Genomic DNA, 19,148 nt, shown 5'->3' with positions numbered 1-19,148 from the left:
ACTAATTACATGCACATTTTTCCCCACTTAGTGACTCCCATAAATGTCACATCTGTCGTTCACAACCACGAGTGTCTTGTTTGGACCACACAGAGCGTTCGAAAACAACCTTTTTGTTTTTTCTTCCCCCACAGTTTCACACCTGGCTAACAGCCATAAAGAAAACAAAAAAACAAAACAAACACATGAAAAGTAATGTGGCCTCTTTTCACAGTTAAAGTGTCTCTACACGCGAGTGTGATAGATTCACACCTCAAAGACCACAAAGACGCCAACATTTGTCATGTGTTCTTTTATTAGAAAATGTCAAAATGAACACAGAAATTCAGACGACAAAACAGCGTATTGATGAAAATCAAAACAAAACAAGACTGAAGTAACATAATTACCGTGACAGCAAAATGTCAAGCCTGCCAATTTAAGTACTTTTAGAAGCATTTATTTTCAGTACATCTCAGGTTACAGTTTAGGTTGACCTGGAAGACAGAGTCCTGGAAAATTCTACCAGTTTCCATCCATGTTTGTGATTTAAAATCCTCAAAGACATCCTTTACTCTGTGTGCTAAAATTGAGCTAAAACTTTTAATGGGGACTGATGTCTTTTATTAAAATATAAAACTTCCTGCAGGAGATTCTTGCTCTCTGACCTTCGACTTGCATTTATAAAACAAGGGACAATGACTGAGTTGTAAAGCTGCCGCTTCCTTTCCAAAGCACATTAACATGACATAATCTTTAAATAAGACAGAGCTCAGAAGCTGGAAGGACAGAAGTGCTGCGTGTGTGAGTAAAGACAAAAGAAACAAATAAAAAGCTAACGGGAGAACAAAACAAAAACGCCTTCAACTTTGCAACATGGTAAAATATTTTCTTTTTACATAACATCAAGGCCTTTTTGCTTAAAAGATTTACAACACAAGTCGACAGCAAATCTAAGACACATCCTTCCTTACTTCAATCACCGTGTTCGGACCGGCCTTAAAAGACCTCAGAGCGACACGCCACCATAAACATTTTGAATTTCACACACCTGCAGCCTGTAGACGTGGATTATTCTGCGCTGTGTTCTCAGTTTTTGGTGGCGTACAACTTAAAAGGTTGACCTCGCTCTCCTGGTCCGAGCATCATGTGTGTTTTTTCTCAGGCAGGAGTTTGAAAAAAAAACCAAAAAAAAAACTCCTGTTTAACCTACATCTGCATATTTACAATCTATTTACAATCACATTGTGAGTTTAAAAGCAATTTAGAGATTTCTGCCTCTGTGCACCCGTTTGTGTAGAAAGGCTTTTATTTTCTAAATTATAGGCCAATGGCTGCTTCTTTAAAATATTCCCAGAGCCCAAACATTTTCCCCTGTGTGTTTGACAGTGAAGAGTCAACTTGCAGTAGCAGGAAAAAGTGAGTCAATTTTCGAAAGTCAGATTTCACTGGAATGACGAATCACTTAAAATAGTCCCTTTTTATCAAATCCAGGTTAAGTGACGTGAAGTTGAAGCTTTGCGCTTCACTCCACAGTACAATGCTGGTATTGTACAGTGTTTGAGGTAGATAAGAGGAGACATTACTCAGCACTGTACGGTTAAAAGCAAGCTTTTCTATCGAGCCATGCTCAGACTGCAGCTGTCAGGACTCTTGAACCGCGTGAAGCCCTTTAATTAAGGTTAAACTGAGCTGTTACACTGTGACCGTATAGCGCTCACATTGCCGTGTGCCAATAATGATTGTACAGATTGGTATTCTACAGCTAATCAACGCACTGCTTTCCTATTAGAAAATAGTCCCTTTCTTCCTCCGGGGCCTCATAAACCTGGTTTTCCTTGTTGCGTTAGTGCGGTCGGTGTAGTACCACTGCCGACAAGAGGGTGACGTGATTGTGTTGCAATAGAATGGAGCATCAAGTGAGTAAATGTCCGGCTTGACTGTGGATACAGGGCTGACAGATGTAGCTGCAATAGTAAACATCAGCAGTAAAAGGTGAATATTTAATATTTGTTTCCCTCGATCTATTTGAATAGTTGATTTAAATACAGAAGTACGTGGAGTTGAATGGATGAGTCGCCTGGTAAACATCTCCCTGCATGCATGCAGATGGCGGAGATGTTAGTTTTGTGTTGGGGTGCGTGATCAGGAGGCTGCGATGGTGGTGCCCCCGCTGAGGCGCAGCAGGATCTGCTGGCAGTCCTGCAGAGACCGGCGGTCTCCCATCCGCTCCAGGGTGCGCTTGGCCTCGGCCAGCAGGCGGGCTCGGTGGCCGGGTGGGGTGAGGAGGGGCATGGGCAGGTGGCGGCAGGCCAGCAGGATGGCGTGCGCTCGCTCCCTTTCTCCGAGAACACACTCGCCTTCTAAGAGGGGCGGAGAGGACGAGAAAATTAACGTCTGCTGTGGAGGGCAAGTCGCTGCACATGACGGGGATGATAATGACAGAAGAATCAGAACCGGTAAAAACATTTTTTTTTTTTAAATTGCTCTGATCACAGAACATCTAACTACTTTAGTTTGTTTCAAATGTGTATGTTAATTCTGTGGCATGGCCTTGTTACTCCAGGACTTGTGAGAGAGAACAATCTAAAGCAGCAGAGGACAAACTGCAAAGTTTATTCTTCATTTAGATTATTGTAAATTCACCTAACCGGAGGAAAACAATAACTCATCTATCGATTCCAATCAGTCGAGTATAAAGACCCCGGCCTGCCACTGATGAAAACAACATCCAGCCACTAAAGAGTGTGTTCAGTTCAGCCGGTGCTTACCGGCCGTGTAGGAGTTGGGAGTCCTGCGTCGGAGGTTGTGCTCCAGCAGCTGGTGCGTCCTGGTGGGACTGGCTCCGGCCATCAGCCTCACTGTCGTCTCATGAAGGAACACCTGCATTAGACAAAAAAACGCAAGAAAAAACACTCAGACAGTGACAGTCATTAATCACAGATACAATTACGACCAATGGTGATAAAGTTCTTGGTCAAATTATGCCTTTTGTGAGGAGTTTGCATGTTGCCCCTGTGCAGTTTCTTTAATGCATTTGTGTGTGTGTGTGTGCAAGTGTCTCTGTGATTGATGAACCTGTTCAGGTTATAACCTGCACCTTTGTTCTGTGTTTGCTGGAATAGACCCCACAACCTTTGTGCAGGTACAGAAGATAGACGATGTGATTTGAGCCACTCGGGTACAAAGTCCCAGTTCAACACGATCGCCGCTGCTCACCTGCTTTTTTCTGCATTAACGTACTTTTAGCTTCCCCTCACATGATTTCAGTGTAAACACTACAACTGCATGCGCAGTTGTAGTGTTGATTATCTTCGGCAGATACTTTCAGCAGTTTTCATATTAAGCGATAATAAGCAGAAAAAGAAATGTGGTTCTGCCAGTTTTACAAAAATCAGCAGTGAACAGAACGAATGGTGTTGAATGTTAAAAAAGCCCTCTGGCTGCAGCTGAGATTGAGGTAATTTCTTATTTTAAGAAGACCTCGTTTAAGTTTTATAAATAGATAGTTTAATGTCGATTTAAATTGCACTCTTTAGCTGAGGGACATTGCAAAGTGCATTTAGACAGAACATACACCCTTTAAGCACGTTGCCTCCATGCGCCAAGTTATTCCCGTCTGATTTCTCATCCTTGTCGATGTACCTTGTGTTGCGCCTGTCTGTAGCACTGTGTGAGTTTTCTGAGTGCACTGAGGTCTCTTTGGAAACCGGCTAACTGGGATCCAGGAGCGGGGCCCGGCTCTCCGTTACTGCTGCCTCCACGCTGCCACAAACTGGTCCTCAGGGTCAACAGAAGATCACAGACCAGGAGTTCAACCCCCTTTTGGAAGATGAGAAAACAACTGATGAGTAAATCTGCACAAGAAGTTGTTTTTGATCATGTGCACCACAAGTACAACACATCCACTGCTGTCGCTCGTTGCACCGTTAACTCAACACGCATGCCAGAGGTGGGGTGTGTAGCGGGTGCGTGCAGATCAGGGAGGCCTCTGTACTGCACTGCAGACACATTGCACTGGGCTGCAAGATCATGCAATGCAACTACAATGCACCACAGCCACCTCCTGCCACCCACACTGCGCACACACACACACACAGCCCCACGTCAACCTGCCCCGAGCATGCAGTCAGTATGAGCAGATAGAGAATGTTCATAAGGATGGGCCCAGATTCATTGTTCCGCTGTGGAAGCACTAACGTGGGGCAGATGTTAAGGAGAAGAGAGCTTCGGTCAGGAGGGATTCTTCACGGCTGGTTTGTATCCTACCTTGTTGAGCAAATTGCCAGACTGTGTTAGGGGCACCGAGATGCTCGGGCGCAGGTAGCCGCTGGCTCTGTCACAGTGGGAAAGGCAGGCTATCATCCCATCTCCCTTTAGAGGCGACAGGCTCATCTGAACTGCCTTGCAGAGAAGGTGCACCGCCTTGGGCAGAGGGTGGCTGCAACACAGAGGGGAGAGACTCAACTTCACCACTTGAACATGCGTGATGTAGTCCGAGCTGCTCCACAGTTCAAATTGGAACAGAAAATGTTTGTTTTGAGTGGTTTCTCATCGCACAAGGCCTCGAACACGACTACAGACAGAATAAATGAGACAGTCCCGAGAAACAACAGATGAATTCATTGTCATGATGAAACACCAACTTTTCTACATCCTGAATATGTCGATTGCTTATTATGCATCACGGCGTTTGGCTTCACTTACTCGAGGATATGCAAAGCTCTCGGCATCCGCTCTGCTTCTGCCACAAGTGACCTGACTGTGACGTCGTCGCCCTGCAGCCAATGAACAGCCGCCTTCAGAACAACAGCCCACCAACGACTCACCGGGTCTCCCACTGGAAGAAGAGAGAGGTTCATGTAGAAAACGGCCTCCAAGGTGACTGTCTTGTCTCCATGTGTCAGCCCTGTGATGAAACCTGTCCCGGGTGATCGAGTTTGCAGATTGATGGATACATAAAACTGTAACTAACAGCATGGGTGGCCATGCAGCAGCTGGTGATTCGGTTTCTACTTCAGCTTTTTCTGCCGAACCAGAACTGTGGATGTGATCCTATGCTATGCCTGGTGCCTCATGGCTCAGAGCCAGACTGATTAAGACTGGCACTAATTAACACGGCTTGCACAGATAGTCACTGTTCATTTCCCCCGGGAGATATTTATTACTACTAATCAATGACTGGAAGTGTTATCTGTGATAAACCAAGAAGGAGTTAATCCCAGCAGCTAAATTGACTCTCAGTGTGCCACTGCAGCAAAGAAAATCCATTCAAGTTGTAAGTAACAATTAAGATGGCTATCTTGGTAATCTCCACTGGAGAAAAAGTTTTGATCGTGATTCATGCTTCTTTGAGAAACTGGCAGGCTTGTTTTTTTAGTAATGCTAATCATACCTGGAGTGGTGGTGTGATTGGGAGGAGTCGAGAAAGGAGGAGGAGGGGAAGGAGAGTCCTCGGTGCAGCTGTTCAGCAACTGGAGGAACTCCAACGCACTGGAAAACTCCCTGATGGAGCAGAATGAGAGGCTTATAAAAGCAGCATGAATCAGTCATTCACGTCCATCTGTCAAAAAACACACTGGCTGCTTCAAGTCCTTGTCACTGGAGGACAGTTTCTATGCCTGCCTGCCTTACCCAGATTCGTTCTTGCGTTTGCCTGCTTCTGAGTCACTCTGCGGCTGGATGAGGGTGTGAATGGCTCTCTCCAGAAGCTTCCTGCAGAAGCAGCGGTGCAGCTGGGCAATGGGGTCGGCTGGAGGAGGATCAAGGCAGAAACACAGAGAAAAAACACATGACAATTACATAATCACCCTTTACCACAGAGTCAAAAGTTGTTCTAATCATGGCTGCTTATATAGCTGCTTAGAATAAAAACGATGCAGAGAGGCTGAAACGACAAAAGCAGAACTGTGTAATAGTCATCTTATCATCTTTCGTCACAAAGAGAAGAAGCGATCAGGGCTCCAGTTAAGTTTACAACGTGAATAAGGAGAAGTATATTTTTAGGGTTTCATATAGGAACTGATAGCACACCATGACCGTAGCTAATGTGTACAATGACCAGGAGATTTGTCAGAGAATTAATCAGAGGAAGAAAAATAGTTATAGGATGATATGACCTCTGTTCTGCTGATTGGTTGAGGAGTTGTGCAGCATCAGAAACAAAATCCTCAACCGACAAAACATTTGTCTCATGACATTCATGTTCTTTGGAAGATAATTCACAACATACTTGGGTCTCTCTGGGAGGTGTACACGCCGTCGCTGCTCTCCGACTTTACCGACCAATCGCAGCTGAGGAAGAACTGCCTGCCCAGCGGAGTGAAGAGCCAGCGCAGACAGTCTGGGATTTGCTTGGTCTCTTGGTTGGCGACACTTTCTGCACAGCCCAGCAGGTAACCCTGGAAGACAGACAGTGGACAGAAGTTAACGACGCTGATAGGGAATGTTGATATTAATAGTTTGACAGCAGTGGAGGCGGACCAGTTGAGACACATACAGGCAGACAGGAGAGATGGTGGCCCAGCACCATGCGGAGGGCTGTCGCTGTGGTGACATACATCTGGGCGAGTTGAGCGGGGGCCATCTTGCCCTGGGCGCTTTCGCTGAGGTTGACAGCACTCAGAGACAGAGATAGAGCCCACAGGCTGCTACGCTGAGGCAGCTTTCCTGCAGAGGCAGAGAGCACCGACATCTTGTCTCAAAGTTTGCCACATAACTGACATGTTGTTATTTGTATAATGATGCTGTTAACTTTCTACCTGTGAGCTGCAGTTGGCTGAGCTTGTGATAAACCAGAGCTGCATCCCTCGCACACGTCCTCGCCTCCTCGCTCTTGTGCTTCCCTCCAACCTGGTGAACAAGCCAGCCCAGAGGAGTCGGACGATGCAAGCTGTAGCGAATCAGATTCCAGGAGAGCGAGCAGACCAGGTCCAGACAGGTTGAGGGGAGAGCTCGTGTCAGTACAGACAGGCACGTTTCTAAACTGGCCATGGCTGCTGTGTAATCTCCCTGCAGGAGAGATACAGGAAAAACGGCACCATATTCAGCATTCAGAATACACAGAAGAAAAGAAACGGTGGGGTTATACAGTAACTAAGATGTGACAACAGTTTGAGCACATGCTAAAAATAAATCCGCACAGCAAACAAGGAAAAATAAACTAAGACATCAAAGTTATGAGAATCAAAGCAAAATGGTGTGCTTGTGCTCGTCAATCTGAGAATATAAAACACAACTTCAACTTAATCTCCTTCAAAAACAGCCCAGAAATGTGACTCAAAAAGAAAATAGAACTTGTAAAACACACGCACAAAAATTCAAGTTACATTTATGTGACTCATTTCAGGCTGACAAATTGCATTTAAAGAAAAGATGAAACAGTTAAAAACACAATTTACCATGCAAGACACTTTAAACAATTCACAGTTGCAGACACTTAAATTTCATAATTGAGTATTGAGCATTTAAAATGTATATTTTTATGCAGATAGACATGACAGGGAAATCTGAAGCATAAAAATATTTAACTGTCGTATAACAAAACACTAAGATCAGAATGAGTCAAGGAAGCCTGAAATCTTAAATTATGGGGGTCTGATTGGTGCCTCACATTCCTGTGTAATCACATGAATCCACAGTAATGTGGATCAATAATTGTCTGGTGTGATTCGATCTTTTAGGATTAATGGAAACTTCAAGCTAAGCACCCAAACTACTTTCTTGCATTGCTCATTGTGTCTCATGTATGGAGTCGCCATGCTCCACCTGATGTGTACTGACCCTTTTCAGATGCAAGTCTGCTTGTTTGCGGTGCCTCCAGAACGACACGGACTTTGGCGAGTGCAGCGGTGTGACGGGCTCCCACAGGTAAAGAACTCGCACGCAGCCCCACACTGCTCCCACGCCGCTCAGCACCCACACCATCACCCACGGCAACAGACACCGCAGCCAAGACGCTAGAGAAGAAGAAAGATGAAACATGAGACCGTCTCTTGGAGCCTTTACGAATCCTCATTGTTGATACTCCGTCCGGAGCGGAGATCTAGAATCTTTTCTACATCGCTCACCAAAGTCCTGCGTGTGACTCGGGAACCAGACGAGCGATCTCGAGGGGCCGTGGCCCCCAGACAAGGTGGGTCCCCCAGACGGCTCAGAACCCAACAATGAGGGCAGAGGGTTCAGAGACAAGCAGAAGAAGGTCAATGCGCAGAGAAGCAGCCGAGAACGATCCATCACGCCGACCGAGGAGGGAGAGTTCGGCTCGCTCTTCACCTGAGGAAGAAAAAGGGTTCACAACCAGGAACATCACTCCCAGTTTACACTTAATCATTAAAAGTACTGAGCTGAAACCAATAAGCCTACAAATCACCAAGTAGTGTTGCTAAAGTTCATAACTGTGAAGCAAATCACAATTTTATTGAAAAAATAATTAAGCCACTGACTAAGAAATAAAATCTATCAGCAGAGAGAACGCAGGCATTTCAGTAACACGTCTTCCTTTTTTTGACACGTCTTCCTCCAGAACAACATCTTTAAATGTTAATTTAAGCTTTTACAAGCTGTTTTTAGTTCCTCCTGTTGGCCAAATGGATGTAGCTGTAGCAACGTTTAGTCTGGCACAGGACCAGGAGAAATGAGGAGCAAAAAGGCTTGCACCAATTAAATGAACTTCTTCTGCTTAACTAACAACTGCCTCAGGTGTGTGTGAAGTGCACCGCCAAGATAAGCCTCTCTTACTCCAATGTGCCCCAAAGAACTAAAAATAGGAAGTCTGATAAAACTGCCTCTGTCCTTCCTGTGACCTACATGAACACGCTGAGATAATCAGTTTGCTCAGAGTGAAAAAAACAAAAAACAAACCCTGTTCCAGGTGGTTAATGTTGGTTCACTACTGCTGTGAAGCTGCATCATTAACTCAGTGTGTGTAATCCTGATCCTCGTGTGTGTTACCTGATCGTGATCCAGTAAGGGGCTGCCAGGCTCTGAGTCGACACAGTAAGGAGAGAACTGGTGAGGGGAACTGGAGCCTGAGTCCGAGGCAGGAGGGGACATCATCACGATCTCCTCTTTGAGCTCCACGTCTTCAGACAGCGTCACGGACTCTGAGATGTCGAGAGAAAAACCTTATTTGGGAACTGCCTCGAACTAAAGTGCGACTTTTGCTTCGAATGACGTTGAAAACTCACTGTTCTTCTGGTTGGCCATTTTAAGAGCCAGGTTCTCCTGCCGCAGCTTGTGGTTGACCTGTTGCAGGTACTTTATGTAGTCAATGGCCTTCCTGAGCACTCCGGATTTATGCATCTGACAAAAGAAAAAGGCACAAATTAGTATAATGGAGTTTCTATTACAACTAGCAAGGTCATTTAAAATGAATTATTTTTATATTATATATTTAGGATTTTGATATTTGAGGTCAGATTTGTACAAGGTTACAGTGTTGAGTGTTCACATCGTGATTGCTAAATCCATCATTAGACCACTTTTGTAAGGAGCGCATGCTCCAGAAAGATGGAACAAAGAATTCCAGGCAAAGCCGCAATATATTAGATAATGAGGCTCATGTCAAATTAACAAACCTGTTGTGCTGCATGTCTGCACTCACTCATGTATGACATCAATGAGTGCAAACCTGTTGTGCTGCATTGATGTCATACATGAGAACAGACTGACCACATCAAAACCTTTAAATGCGGCAAAAATCAAAGTTACACAAGCAGCTAAATTACAAATGACAAAACCTTTTCTTGAGAAGAATCACAACACTAAAACAACACAGGTTACCCAATAGGACTGAATTACATGAGGAAATTGCTCTTGAGTATGGCAAGAAGTATCAGACACTATACAAAACAAACACCTAATTTTTCTATTATCATAACAAGTGACTATACGAGTCATTTTCAGACAGCCGGTGTGGCTCCATTTTTACTCCAACATGTTATTTTGGTGGATACCTACAATTGCTGGTCAAAACAAACAAGCAGAACAGAAATTTTGCATGAAATCTGAGCCATTTCATGATAACATTGCCAAACAAAAAAAAGGAAAAAGGGCCTTAACATGTTGAAATACCAGGTTGTATGTCAATAAAAACTTAATATATTCCATTTGCTCAAACTTCAGAAATAGGGTTTAACATTGTATTGGCCAGTTAATGTTTCTAAGTAAAATCAGCTTGATTCAGACATGTAGTTATATGAAGAGCTGTATTAAACAACAATAGTACTGATTTTATCAACCTAGTAAAATTCAATTTGGAGAAGTGAAAGGCCTCAATGAGTGACAGGTCAGTGTAAAGATCACTCACCTTTGCGTCATTGCCCATGACGAGGTCTCTGAGCTCTATGATCTTGTCGTTGATGGAGGATCGGTACCTCTTCTCGATGATGTTGTGGGTCGTCCTCCTCTCGCCCTCCTTCACCACCCCACCTGGCCCGACCACTCCTGCCGTCAGCTGACCCTGATCCATGCTGTGCCATGTTGCATTCATACTGTGCGGGGAGCCTGGCTGTAGCTGCTTGATGGGAAGCTTATCTCCTCCTCCCATCATGACCGGGACGGTGGTCAGGATGTTACTGCTCATCAGCGTCTGTTTACAGAAATCAATCACAGATCTGTCTAAGAGGAGGCATTCCTGGGACCAAATTCAAACTAGTGAAATTCAAACGAAAAACGAATCCACGCTGCATACCGGTACTTGAAGGGCCGTATTCTGGATGGGTGTGGTGAGCGTGGTGATGCCTGTGGGGCTCTGCATGGTGGACAACACCTGGGTCCCATCTGGCTTGAGGGTTGTTAGAACCAAAGAGTCTGTCTTAAGAATCTGAGGCTGCTGGACCAGAACCTGATGGAAAAACAAGCAAAATGTGTTTGTTTTTTGTTTTTTTAATGATTAAATCACTTTTTAAACAGACTTAATATCACTTTGACACTGCCAGGTTATACTTTAATTGTTTATTAGTCTATCAGGTGATCATCTTAACTAATCTTTGCTAATTTCACGTGATGTTATATAGTAACAGGATTTACGGGTACCTGCTGCACCTGCTGCTGCATTGTGTGCATCGTGGTGGGTGCTGTGGACAGAGTCTGTATGGTTTGACCTGACGGGGTCAGGACACGTTGGTGCTGAATGGTCATCGGTTGGAGCTGCGGCGATGTCATGATGCTCTGTACCTGCGGCTGGATGACTGAAGGAAATGACAGACAAAATCATAGATAATTAACAATTCATATTCAGAAAACAAAGCAACAAATCAAAAGGGCAACGCTGTACAGTCGAAGCAAAAAACACTGAACCGTTACCTTGGAAGCTGGGAGTCGGACTCTGGTGGCAGATGACCGGACTCTGAATGAAGCGCGACTGTCCTCCGTTGGAGGTGATCATCACAGTCTGAGCCTGCGTCTGTATGGGGAGCGGCGTCTGGCTGTGGGTCTGCACCAGCGTGTGGACTGGGAAGCTCTGGGTCTGCATGGGAATCCCCTGGGTGTGCATCTTCATTTGAATAAAGCACAGAGTGTTAAGTCAACCTGAGTTTGATGCAGCGTGAGGCAGTTCATTTATCTTTCCTTTATTGGACCGGTTCAGGTTAAGACGATGTATCACGCCTGCCAACCCGAGAAGGCAGATATAGTTTTACTGAGATGTGTATAAGTGCGAATGCCAAGTTGAATATTACGCTTTACAGTTTGTTGGTTTACTGAAAAATTGACTGTGTCTGCAGAGGCTTGTTCAGTATGAAAAGCAGAATAAACAATTATTAAATAAATGTCTCTGCAACTTTTCAACGGGCAGTGAGATTTACTCCCATGACTCATCACTACAGCAGTTTTATCCTGCTTTAAAGCCACGCCACCTACTAGAGCATAAACAAAGCAGTACAGGTGATAAAATGAGGTGAAACATAGGTTATGCAAGTAAAAGTGGCCTCAGCTGATACCTGGATGGTGGGCTGGGCCGTCTGCTGGGGCTGAATGGGCTGGACCAGCTGGGGACGTGGCTGAAGCAGTGGAGGGCTGCGGGTCACCTGCTGCACTGTGGATGGCGGGGTGACGGTGACGGCGGCGGTGGGGGAAGGAGTCTGGGCAGGAGTCAGAGGAGGCGTGAGGGGCAGAGACTGAGGGGACAGCGTCTGGGAGGAGGCCAGGCCCACGTTGGAGCTCTGGTAGCCGACAACGGCTGCTGTCTGAGCGGTCTGGGGGGTCTGGGGGGTCTGGGGGGTCTGGGGGGTCTGGGGGGTCTGGGGGGTCTGGATGGCTGGCTGAGGTGTGGGCCCGGCGGCAGCGGCGGTCTGCACGGAGCCTGCTTGATTCATCTGGTCCTCAAACAAGTCGGGGAAGTCCCCCACCTGGTTGCTGACAAACTGCAGCATCTCTGAGGAAATGAAGGAACAAAACATTGACATGAGAAAAGGCCTGAGTGTGATTAACTTATTTAACTTGATAATTTGAGTTTTAATCGTACGAGGCAGTCCCTAACATTTGGAAAGGTTGAAAGGAGGAGTCACATAATGACGTTGCCTCACTTCAAGAACACTGTTGGTTTAATTCAGTGCTTTCCATTGGGAGCTGGCATGTTCTCCCTGTGCAATCATGCATGTGTTTCCCCCTTAGTCCGAAAATGTGTGCGTGTGGTGAGTTTAATCTAACATTTTCTGATGTTGTCAATGTGACCATTTGTGTTTCTGTATTTTCCTTGCTGTATATTCACATTTAACTCAACTACACAGTGAATACTTACAGAAATAAACCTACAATTCAAGATCATCATAATTATTCTTCCTTTAAATCAACATTTAATTCTTATCTTCTAAATTACTCCACTTGTTTTTTCCACCCTCGGCATGTGCGACATTGGCTGTCAATGCCACCGAGTCGAGGCTGCGGCCTTGAACTTTATTCTACTCACAAGACAATGAGAGCAGACAATTCTTTGGAGGTCATACTGTACTTTTATTGCACTCGGAAAAAAGGAATTAATAATCAAACATTTTATGGACAATCTTCTGGCACACTAAAATGAGATTCTCAGTATGTGTTCCTTGGGAAACTGCTGAAATTAATAACTTGTAAGAGTCTTAAACATGCAGTTATGGTTTTCTGATGTGCACTGCTTGTGATAATTATAAAAGATTTTTTTTAGTTTTATTGCTGTTTTCTATATTGATTTGATTACCAATGATATTTACAATTTCAGTGCAAGATTTTTATTTCGGAGTTAAATGATCTTTTCTTACGAACACCACCCGATAATATTGAGTTTTATATACTCAATGGGACCGCAATTAGCTCCAAATATATGACATTAATTAAACGTTTATGCACGTTTTCTGTTATTCAGATTTACTGAGAGCTGAGCAATAAGAGAAGAACAATCACAAATTCTGCATTTCTTCCCGTTTCTTGTTCTGTAACGATTGTATATTGATGACAATCACATAATACAAGAATAAATTACAATGCTAAACCTCAAGTTGCTGCTGGTATGTTTTGCACCTTATTCTGGCAAATAATCTCTCCTTTCCAGCCAGTTTAGCTGATTTGATGCATTTAAAAAGCATTGTACCCATAAAACGTCTGCCTCGTGCTTTGAATACGTCACATTTGCAGGTTCTTGGAAATCACAGAGAATAAAGTAGAACACTGATGCTTTTTAGCACGTACTCAATCTTTTGATAGAAATCTAGTGCACAACATATCTTGTTTTGAGACTTTTGTTAATAGAATTATAATAATGCAATATTCAAGGTGGACCCACATGTTGAGTCTTGTGTCACATAATTATGGTAATGACTGCTCACAAAGATGAAAACTTTCATAAAATACATCACTATAGCAGTATACACAATTACAGATGAAAATGTTGACTTCCACTTATTCTGCTTAACTAATTTTGCCAGTTTTAAGAAATAAAATTAACTATATTTCTTGGTATTGCAGGATTTTGATCCTGACACATAAGGATACTTCAAATACAAAGAAATTCAATGTAACTGCATTCATATTATGTTATTTGTGTTTTATAAAGTGTGTGAACAGGTGCATCACGGAAAATTTAAATATCACTCAAAAGTCAAAAAGTCAAAAGTTTCAAGCATTGTGTTAAAAATGGCCTCGAGTTGATTTTATCTTCTAATACTTTGAGTTATGTATCTGTGATCATCATGACATCGAAGCGAAAATTATAAAAAGCAACTCAAAAAAGACTTATATCAGTTTATTTAGATTAAATCTAAATTAATAAAAAGACAGACATGCAAGTTTTACCGTCCCCAAAGCACTTTTTTTTTTTCCTCTATAAAACAATCATTTGGCTTCACATGAAGGAGAAAAATCAGACTTTAGCCAGGTTTGATAGAGAGATGTGGTGTAATTACCATACCATTTAGATTAATTAGTAGGCATAATCAATTAAGAATTTGTTTTCAAGGTGGTTGTTTACAATTTGTCCTTTTGCTAGTGAGGATTACATTTTTTTGTCCATCACAGTGATCAAAGTTGCCTATCCCCGTTTTCGATAAAAAGCCTCACAGAGTCCAAGTCCTTGCAGCATCACTGATAGATTGTGTACCACAGATAGCGCACATGGCTTAAGCCACCAAGGTCAGAGAAGTGACCATGAGCAGAGCGTGAAGCCTTGAACTTTGTACGACTTGCAAAACATCGACAGCAGACAAGCCAAGGGCGGCCAAACTGTACTTGTTATGCCTGTGAGAATGACCTTAAAGTAAATCTAACAAAACGATCCGAGAAAGAGAGAGAGAGAGAGAGAGAGAACAGAAAATAAACATTCGCAACAGAACATGTGAGCAACATCTTCCGTACACATAACAACCTTACTTCAGTTGGAGCAAATTTTTTTTTTTACTGCCCAAACTGAAGCAATGAAATCATTTACCGTCATTTTGCGAGAGAAAACTCCTCGTGATCCTGTTACAATGTGAAAATGAGCGTAAAAAATTGTCTTCTCAAATTTTCTGTAGAAATACGATCAATATGTTGTTTTCTTGCTGTTATTTTTCTCAATAAATGAGTGCTTCTCTCTGTATTTTAACTCATGTGGCCAATGTTTTATTAATAGAATAGAAATGTAAAAATCCCAGAGCGAAATTCTTGAATTCTCTGCATTTGACCCATACAATAAGAGCAGTGAGCTGCTATTATGGCGCTTGAGAAGCAGTTGAGTCGAGGGGTGGTGCTCAGGGTCCCACAGTGGTGACCTGTCAGCTTCAGGAATCGAACCAATGAACACAAGTCTGCTTCTATAAACTCTAGGCCACCACAACTTTAACTGTTATGATTGGCTTTATTACATCTTAATGCTCAATTTTTCACATTATTGGCCATTATTACATTATTGGGGGTATTTATCTCGCACCACAAAATTTGTGTTTCACAGTTTGTTTAATTTACCAACTAACTGAACTTGAAGTTTTTAAAAAATAAATCATGATTTCCTGAAAAAGGCTCAGAAAGACTGAGAAAAAGTGATGCAGAGCAACAGCAGCTCATAAGAATTGTGTTAAAAAACTGCTTTTTATCAAGAGGTGATTCTTATTGAGCAAAACTCAAGTCAACTTATTTCTCAGCTCTCATCAGTCGTGCAAATTCTTCATGTGGCCGATCGGGAAAATTAGTTACCCACCCCTGTTATAAGTAGACAAAGCCTTGCCCCCTCCCCCGTCTTCCTTGGCGCCTCTTCCAAGGGCTACGTGGGCCCCCGGTTGACAAAAACTACTGTAATAATTGAAGACAATGCAACTATGCCCGGTACATTGTCCTAATGGAGTTAAGGTGGAAAACCTGCAATCGCTCGGTCACAACACTTTGAAGGAGCATAAAGCTTGAAAAACTTTTATCACCAAAACTATTCATTTGTCAACTCATAGGATGAAATTACAAACAACGGTGTCATAATCTGTAGGTATGGTATATCATGCTGCCAGGTTAAAGATGGTGATTCCTGAAACACAATTCTGTAGTCCCATGGTGTTGACAGTTGGAGGTAAACGGGTAGAGATCTACTCAAACAAACAAAATCTTGCAGATTTTCTGAGTGCTAAAAACATTGCTTCGTTTGGCTTAAAAATATATTTTGAAAAAAGTGGACACGAACTCAACACAACAGAAAGGAACATAATTCTTTCTGTTCTGAAGTTTTTTTTACCAGCCTATCTTTCACATGTGCGTGTGCACTTGATGCAGGCGAACGCACCACACTGTGCACTTGTGCACCTCCACAGGGGTGCAGACTGTCGGTGGAGGACCGGACAAAAGCAACCCTGAGCCCCCCATGCTTCAGACAAGCTGACATAAAGGATAAATCCATCAAAGGGGGACGTGGGGTGGGGTGGGGGGGGTTCTTGGCTGCTGAGAGCAAAGAAAATAGGTTACATAACCAGAGCTGCAGTTGCTATGTGAATAATTGGGAGGTGAGGAATGTTCCAGATGAATGTAGGGTCAACTGCATGAATGCTCTCAACACCTAAAGCATTTGACATGACTTGTATGAAGAGGAAAAGGTCAACAATATATTTCCCAAAAACTCATACATGGAAATAGGATGGCTACAATTTCTGAAAAGAATAATCCACCTGACATTAATCATCTCTCTTGCTGGGACAATAAAGACCGAGAGAGGAAACATTGAACCGTTGAACTGCAGCTCACTTCTGAATAAGTCAGCTCATTTGTCATTTTACTGTCACACCATCTGTACATTCCTCTTTTGACACAATGATTAAGTAAGATTACACGAGTGTGGCTGCGGGGCTTCACACTGTCTGCCCACTCTGGCAAAGGGCCAGAAAGTTTAAAATGAGATTTAACACTAGATGTCATTAAGATGGGTAGAGTTTCGGGATCGTTACGCAAGGATGTGGATTATTGTTTGTTCCAACGTCTGGCTTGAGTTACATGCAGGTGACTCCTGTAATCCCACTAACCACCACTGCCAAGAAAACACCCTCTTTCACCCATGGCACCATACAGACTCGCGTTCATTGGTCTATCAAACCGGTCGGGTGACTTAGCATTCAGTAAAATTCCAGCCTGATGGAAATCTGGTGACTCTGCACCAACCAGGGTTACACCAAAATCCTCATCCTTTCACTGTGTGCCAAAGACTGAGACTTGTTTCAAAACAAGGATATCGGCTTGTGGGATACAGTGCGTTCATTGGCTACCAGCCTGGATCTTCACAGAGACGGTCTCCTCCAAACAACTGTGGACGTGATGCAAAAGAAAAATCCTTCCTTCATGTCATCCTACATAATAATAATAATAATATTAATACGGATAATAATGTCATACAGTCAGCAAAGGACACGTGGACTCTCTAATGACTTTAGTCTTGCAGGGATGACCATGAAATGATTAACAAATTCTCCAACTGGGAACATACTCAAGACCCCAAAGCAGCACTATATGACCATTAAGAGGCCCAAAACATCTAAAACACAAAATCCTTAGAAAAACCCATGAAACAACCATAAAGAGAGACAAAATGACACCTCAGGGTTGAATAAAGACACAAAATAGATGTATAAAGAGACACAACAACCAGAAAGAGAACCAAAATACACACAAACAATGGGAAATCACTTCAGGGATAGAGAGAGAGGAAAAATGACCACAACATATGCAAATGGAATACATATACCAGCATAGTAAGATACAAATGAAGTGCAATGACACAATTAAATGTGAAACCCAGTAACAGGAAATGTATACGGAAATTCCACAAAGATGCAAAAACCCCACAAAAAAAAACAAAAAAAAACGGCTTCCAACGCTATCCAACTACAGGTCACAAGGGGCTGGAGACAATCCCCAACTAACAATGGGTGAAGGATGGGCTCATCCTCGGAAAGTTGCCATCCCATCACAGGGCAAAAAGAGAGACAGACAATCACACCCACTCACCCCTACAAGCAATTTGGGAGTTAACAGTTAACCTTAAAGCACATCCTATTTTTAAAGGACTCTGAGATTAAACCCACAGAAACCCACACAAGCACTGAGCTAACATGCAAACTCTTGACTCGAAGAGAGAAACAAAGGCTAAAAATACCCCAAACAACAGCAAAATGCAATCTAAGAGTCATAGACACCATATACACATACCACATCTACACAACAACACTCAAACAGCCACAAAAAGATGGCTTTTTTTAATATCTCGTCAGAAAACATTAGACTTCCTTTTATCTGAACCCAGAGAACACAATGTATGATGATCCACCCTTGGTAATAACTGTGTGTGACTTGGCCATCGATCATGTTGGATGGGAAAGTCAAAAAAAACGAGCTTCCTAATGGATGATACCTTCTTTGGAACATAACGTCATTCGGGATGATAACAACAGGAAATACAAGTAAATATAAAAGACCGTGAAACATAATTCTACTGTGCACATAAATCACGATAAGAGAGAGCAACGGAACATTTCATCACAGACACTGTACCCGGTGTTTCGGATTAACTGGTTTTCCTATTGACTGGTAACCGACTTCCTTTAGCGTCCGTCTCTACATCTAGTGACTGTGGATTTTACAGTAAATCTCAGAAAAGATACAACATTTCTTTAAATGCCTTTAAACCACATTCGCCTGGACAGCTATGGCTTTCTGTCATGTTTTAAAACGTCTGCCTTTACGGGGCTAAAGGATGTCGGTCACCAATTAACAGGGAATCCAGGTAATCCGAAACATCGTACAGCATTTTTGACAGACGAAGCGGAAAAGGACCAGCGCGTCGGAAGAATGAGTAAAACATTCATAGCTGTCAGCACTGCACCCACATCTCCACTCACCGTCAATGTCTCCCAGGGTGAATTCATCCCCTAACTCCGCTAAAGAGGTGTCCATGGTGTCCATGCTGGCGATGTACTCTCCGCTGTCCATCCCGTCCCTCCGCGGCTCTCCTCCCCGGCTGTCAGCAGAGGATCAAACTGGCTCCTCGGTGTTCTCAGGATGACTTCGTCAACACACACAACACACTTCTTCACTCTCAAAACGTTTCCATCTTCCCGTTCGAACCTGAAATGACACAGCAGCCTCCTCTGAGGCGGACCTGTCCGTCGATTTTACTCATTCACCCCGATTTGTGTTGGCTGCGACGCCATCTTGATTACGCTCATTACGTCATTCACAAACAGAGTCTGTGG

General features: G+C 43.3%; 1 protein-coding gene across 1 annotated transcript; it reads right to left on the bottom strand.

Annotated features, from left to right (window-relative positions):
• Nucleotides 1-285: 285 nt before the first annotated feature.
• srebf2 (sterol regulatory element binding transcription factor 2) lies at nt 286-19,137 on the bottom strand. Its single transcript, XM_080487579.1, has 20 exons — nt 18,795-19,137; nt 11,922-12,355; nt 11,287-11,476; nt 11,017-11,171; nt 10,673-10,825; nt 10,289-10,570; nt 9,168-9,282; nt 8,932-9,083; nt 8,049-8,253; nt 7,762-7,937; nt 6,741-6,990; nt 6,479-6,648; nt 6,212-6,380; nt 5,614-5,731; nt 5,375-5,484; nt 4,687-4,819; nt 4,249-4,420; nt 3,625-3,801; nt 2,751-2,862; nt 286-2,342 (listed from the first exon to the last, which is right to left on the bottom strand). Exons 1-20 carry the CDS (start codon nt 18,883-18,885, stop codon nt 2,125-2,127), a joined length of 3,582 nt encoding a protein of 1,193 aa, XP_080343705.1. The 5' UTR covers nt 18,886-19,137; the 3' UTR covers nt 286-2,124.
• Nucleotides 19,138-19,148: the final 11 nt, after the last annotated feature.

This window comes from Lipophrys pholis (assembly GCF_963383615.2).
Source record: "Lipophrys pholis genome assembly, chromosome: 19".
Lineage (NCBI taxonomy): Eukaryota > Metazoa > Chordata > Actinopteri > Blenniiformes > Blenniidae > Lipophrys > Lipophrys pholis.
Note: the sequence above shows the minus strand (reverse complement) of the source record. Positions and strands in the feature narration are given on the sequence as shown.

Bases quoted from the DNA above. Each gene is read 5' to 3' on its own strand.
- srebf2 (XM_080487579.1), bottom strand. From the start codon at position 18,885: ATGGACAGCGGAGAGTACATCGCCAGCATGGACACCATGGACACCTCT. The intron at 6,381-6,478 runs GTATGTGTCTCA...TCTGTCTTCCAG, and splicing joins ACCATCTCTCCTGTCTGCCT to GGTTACCTGCTGGGCTGTGC. The intron at 2,863-3,624 runs GTACATCGACAA...TGTCTAATGCAG, and splicing joins ACAGACAGGCGCAACACAAG to GTGTTCCTTCATGAGACGAC.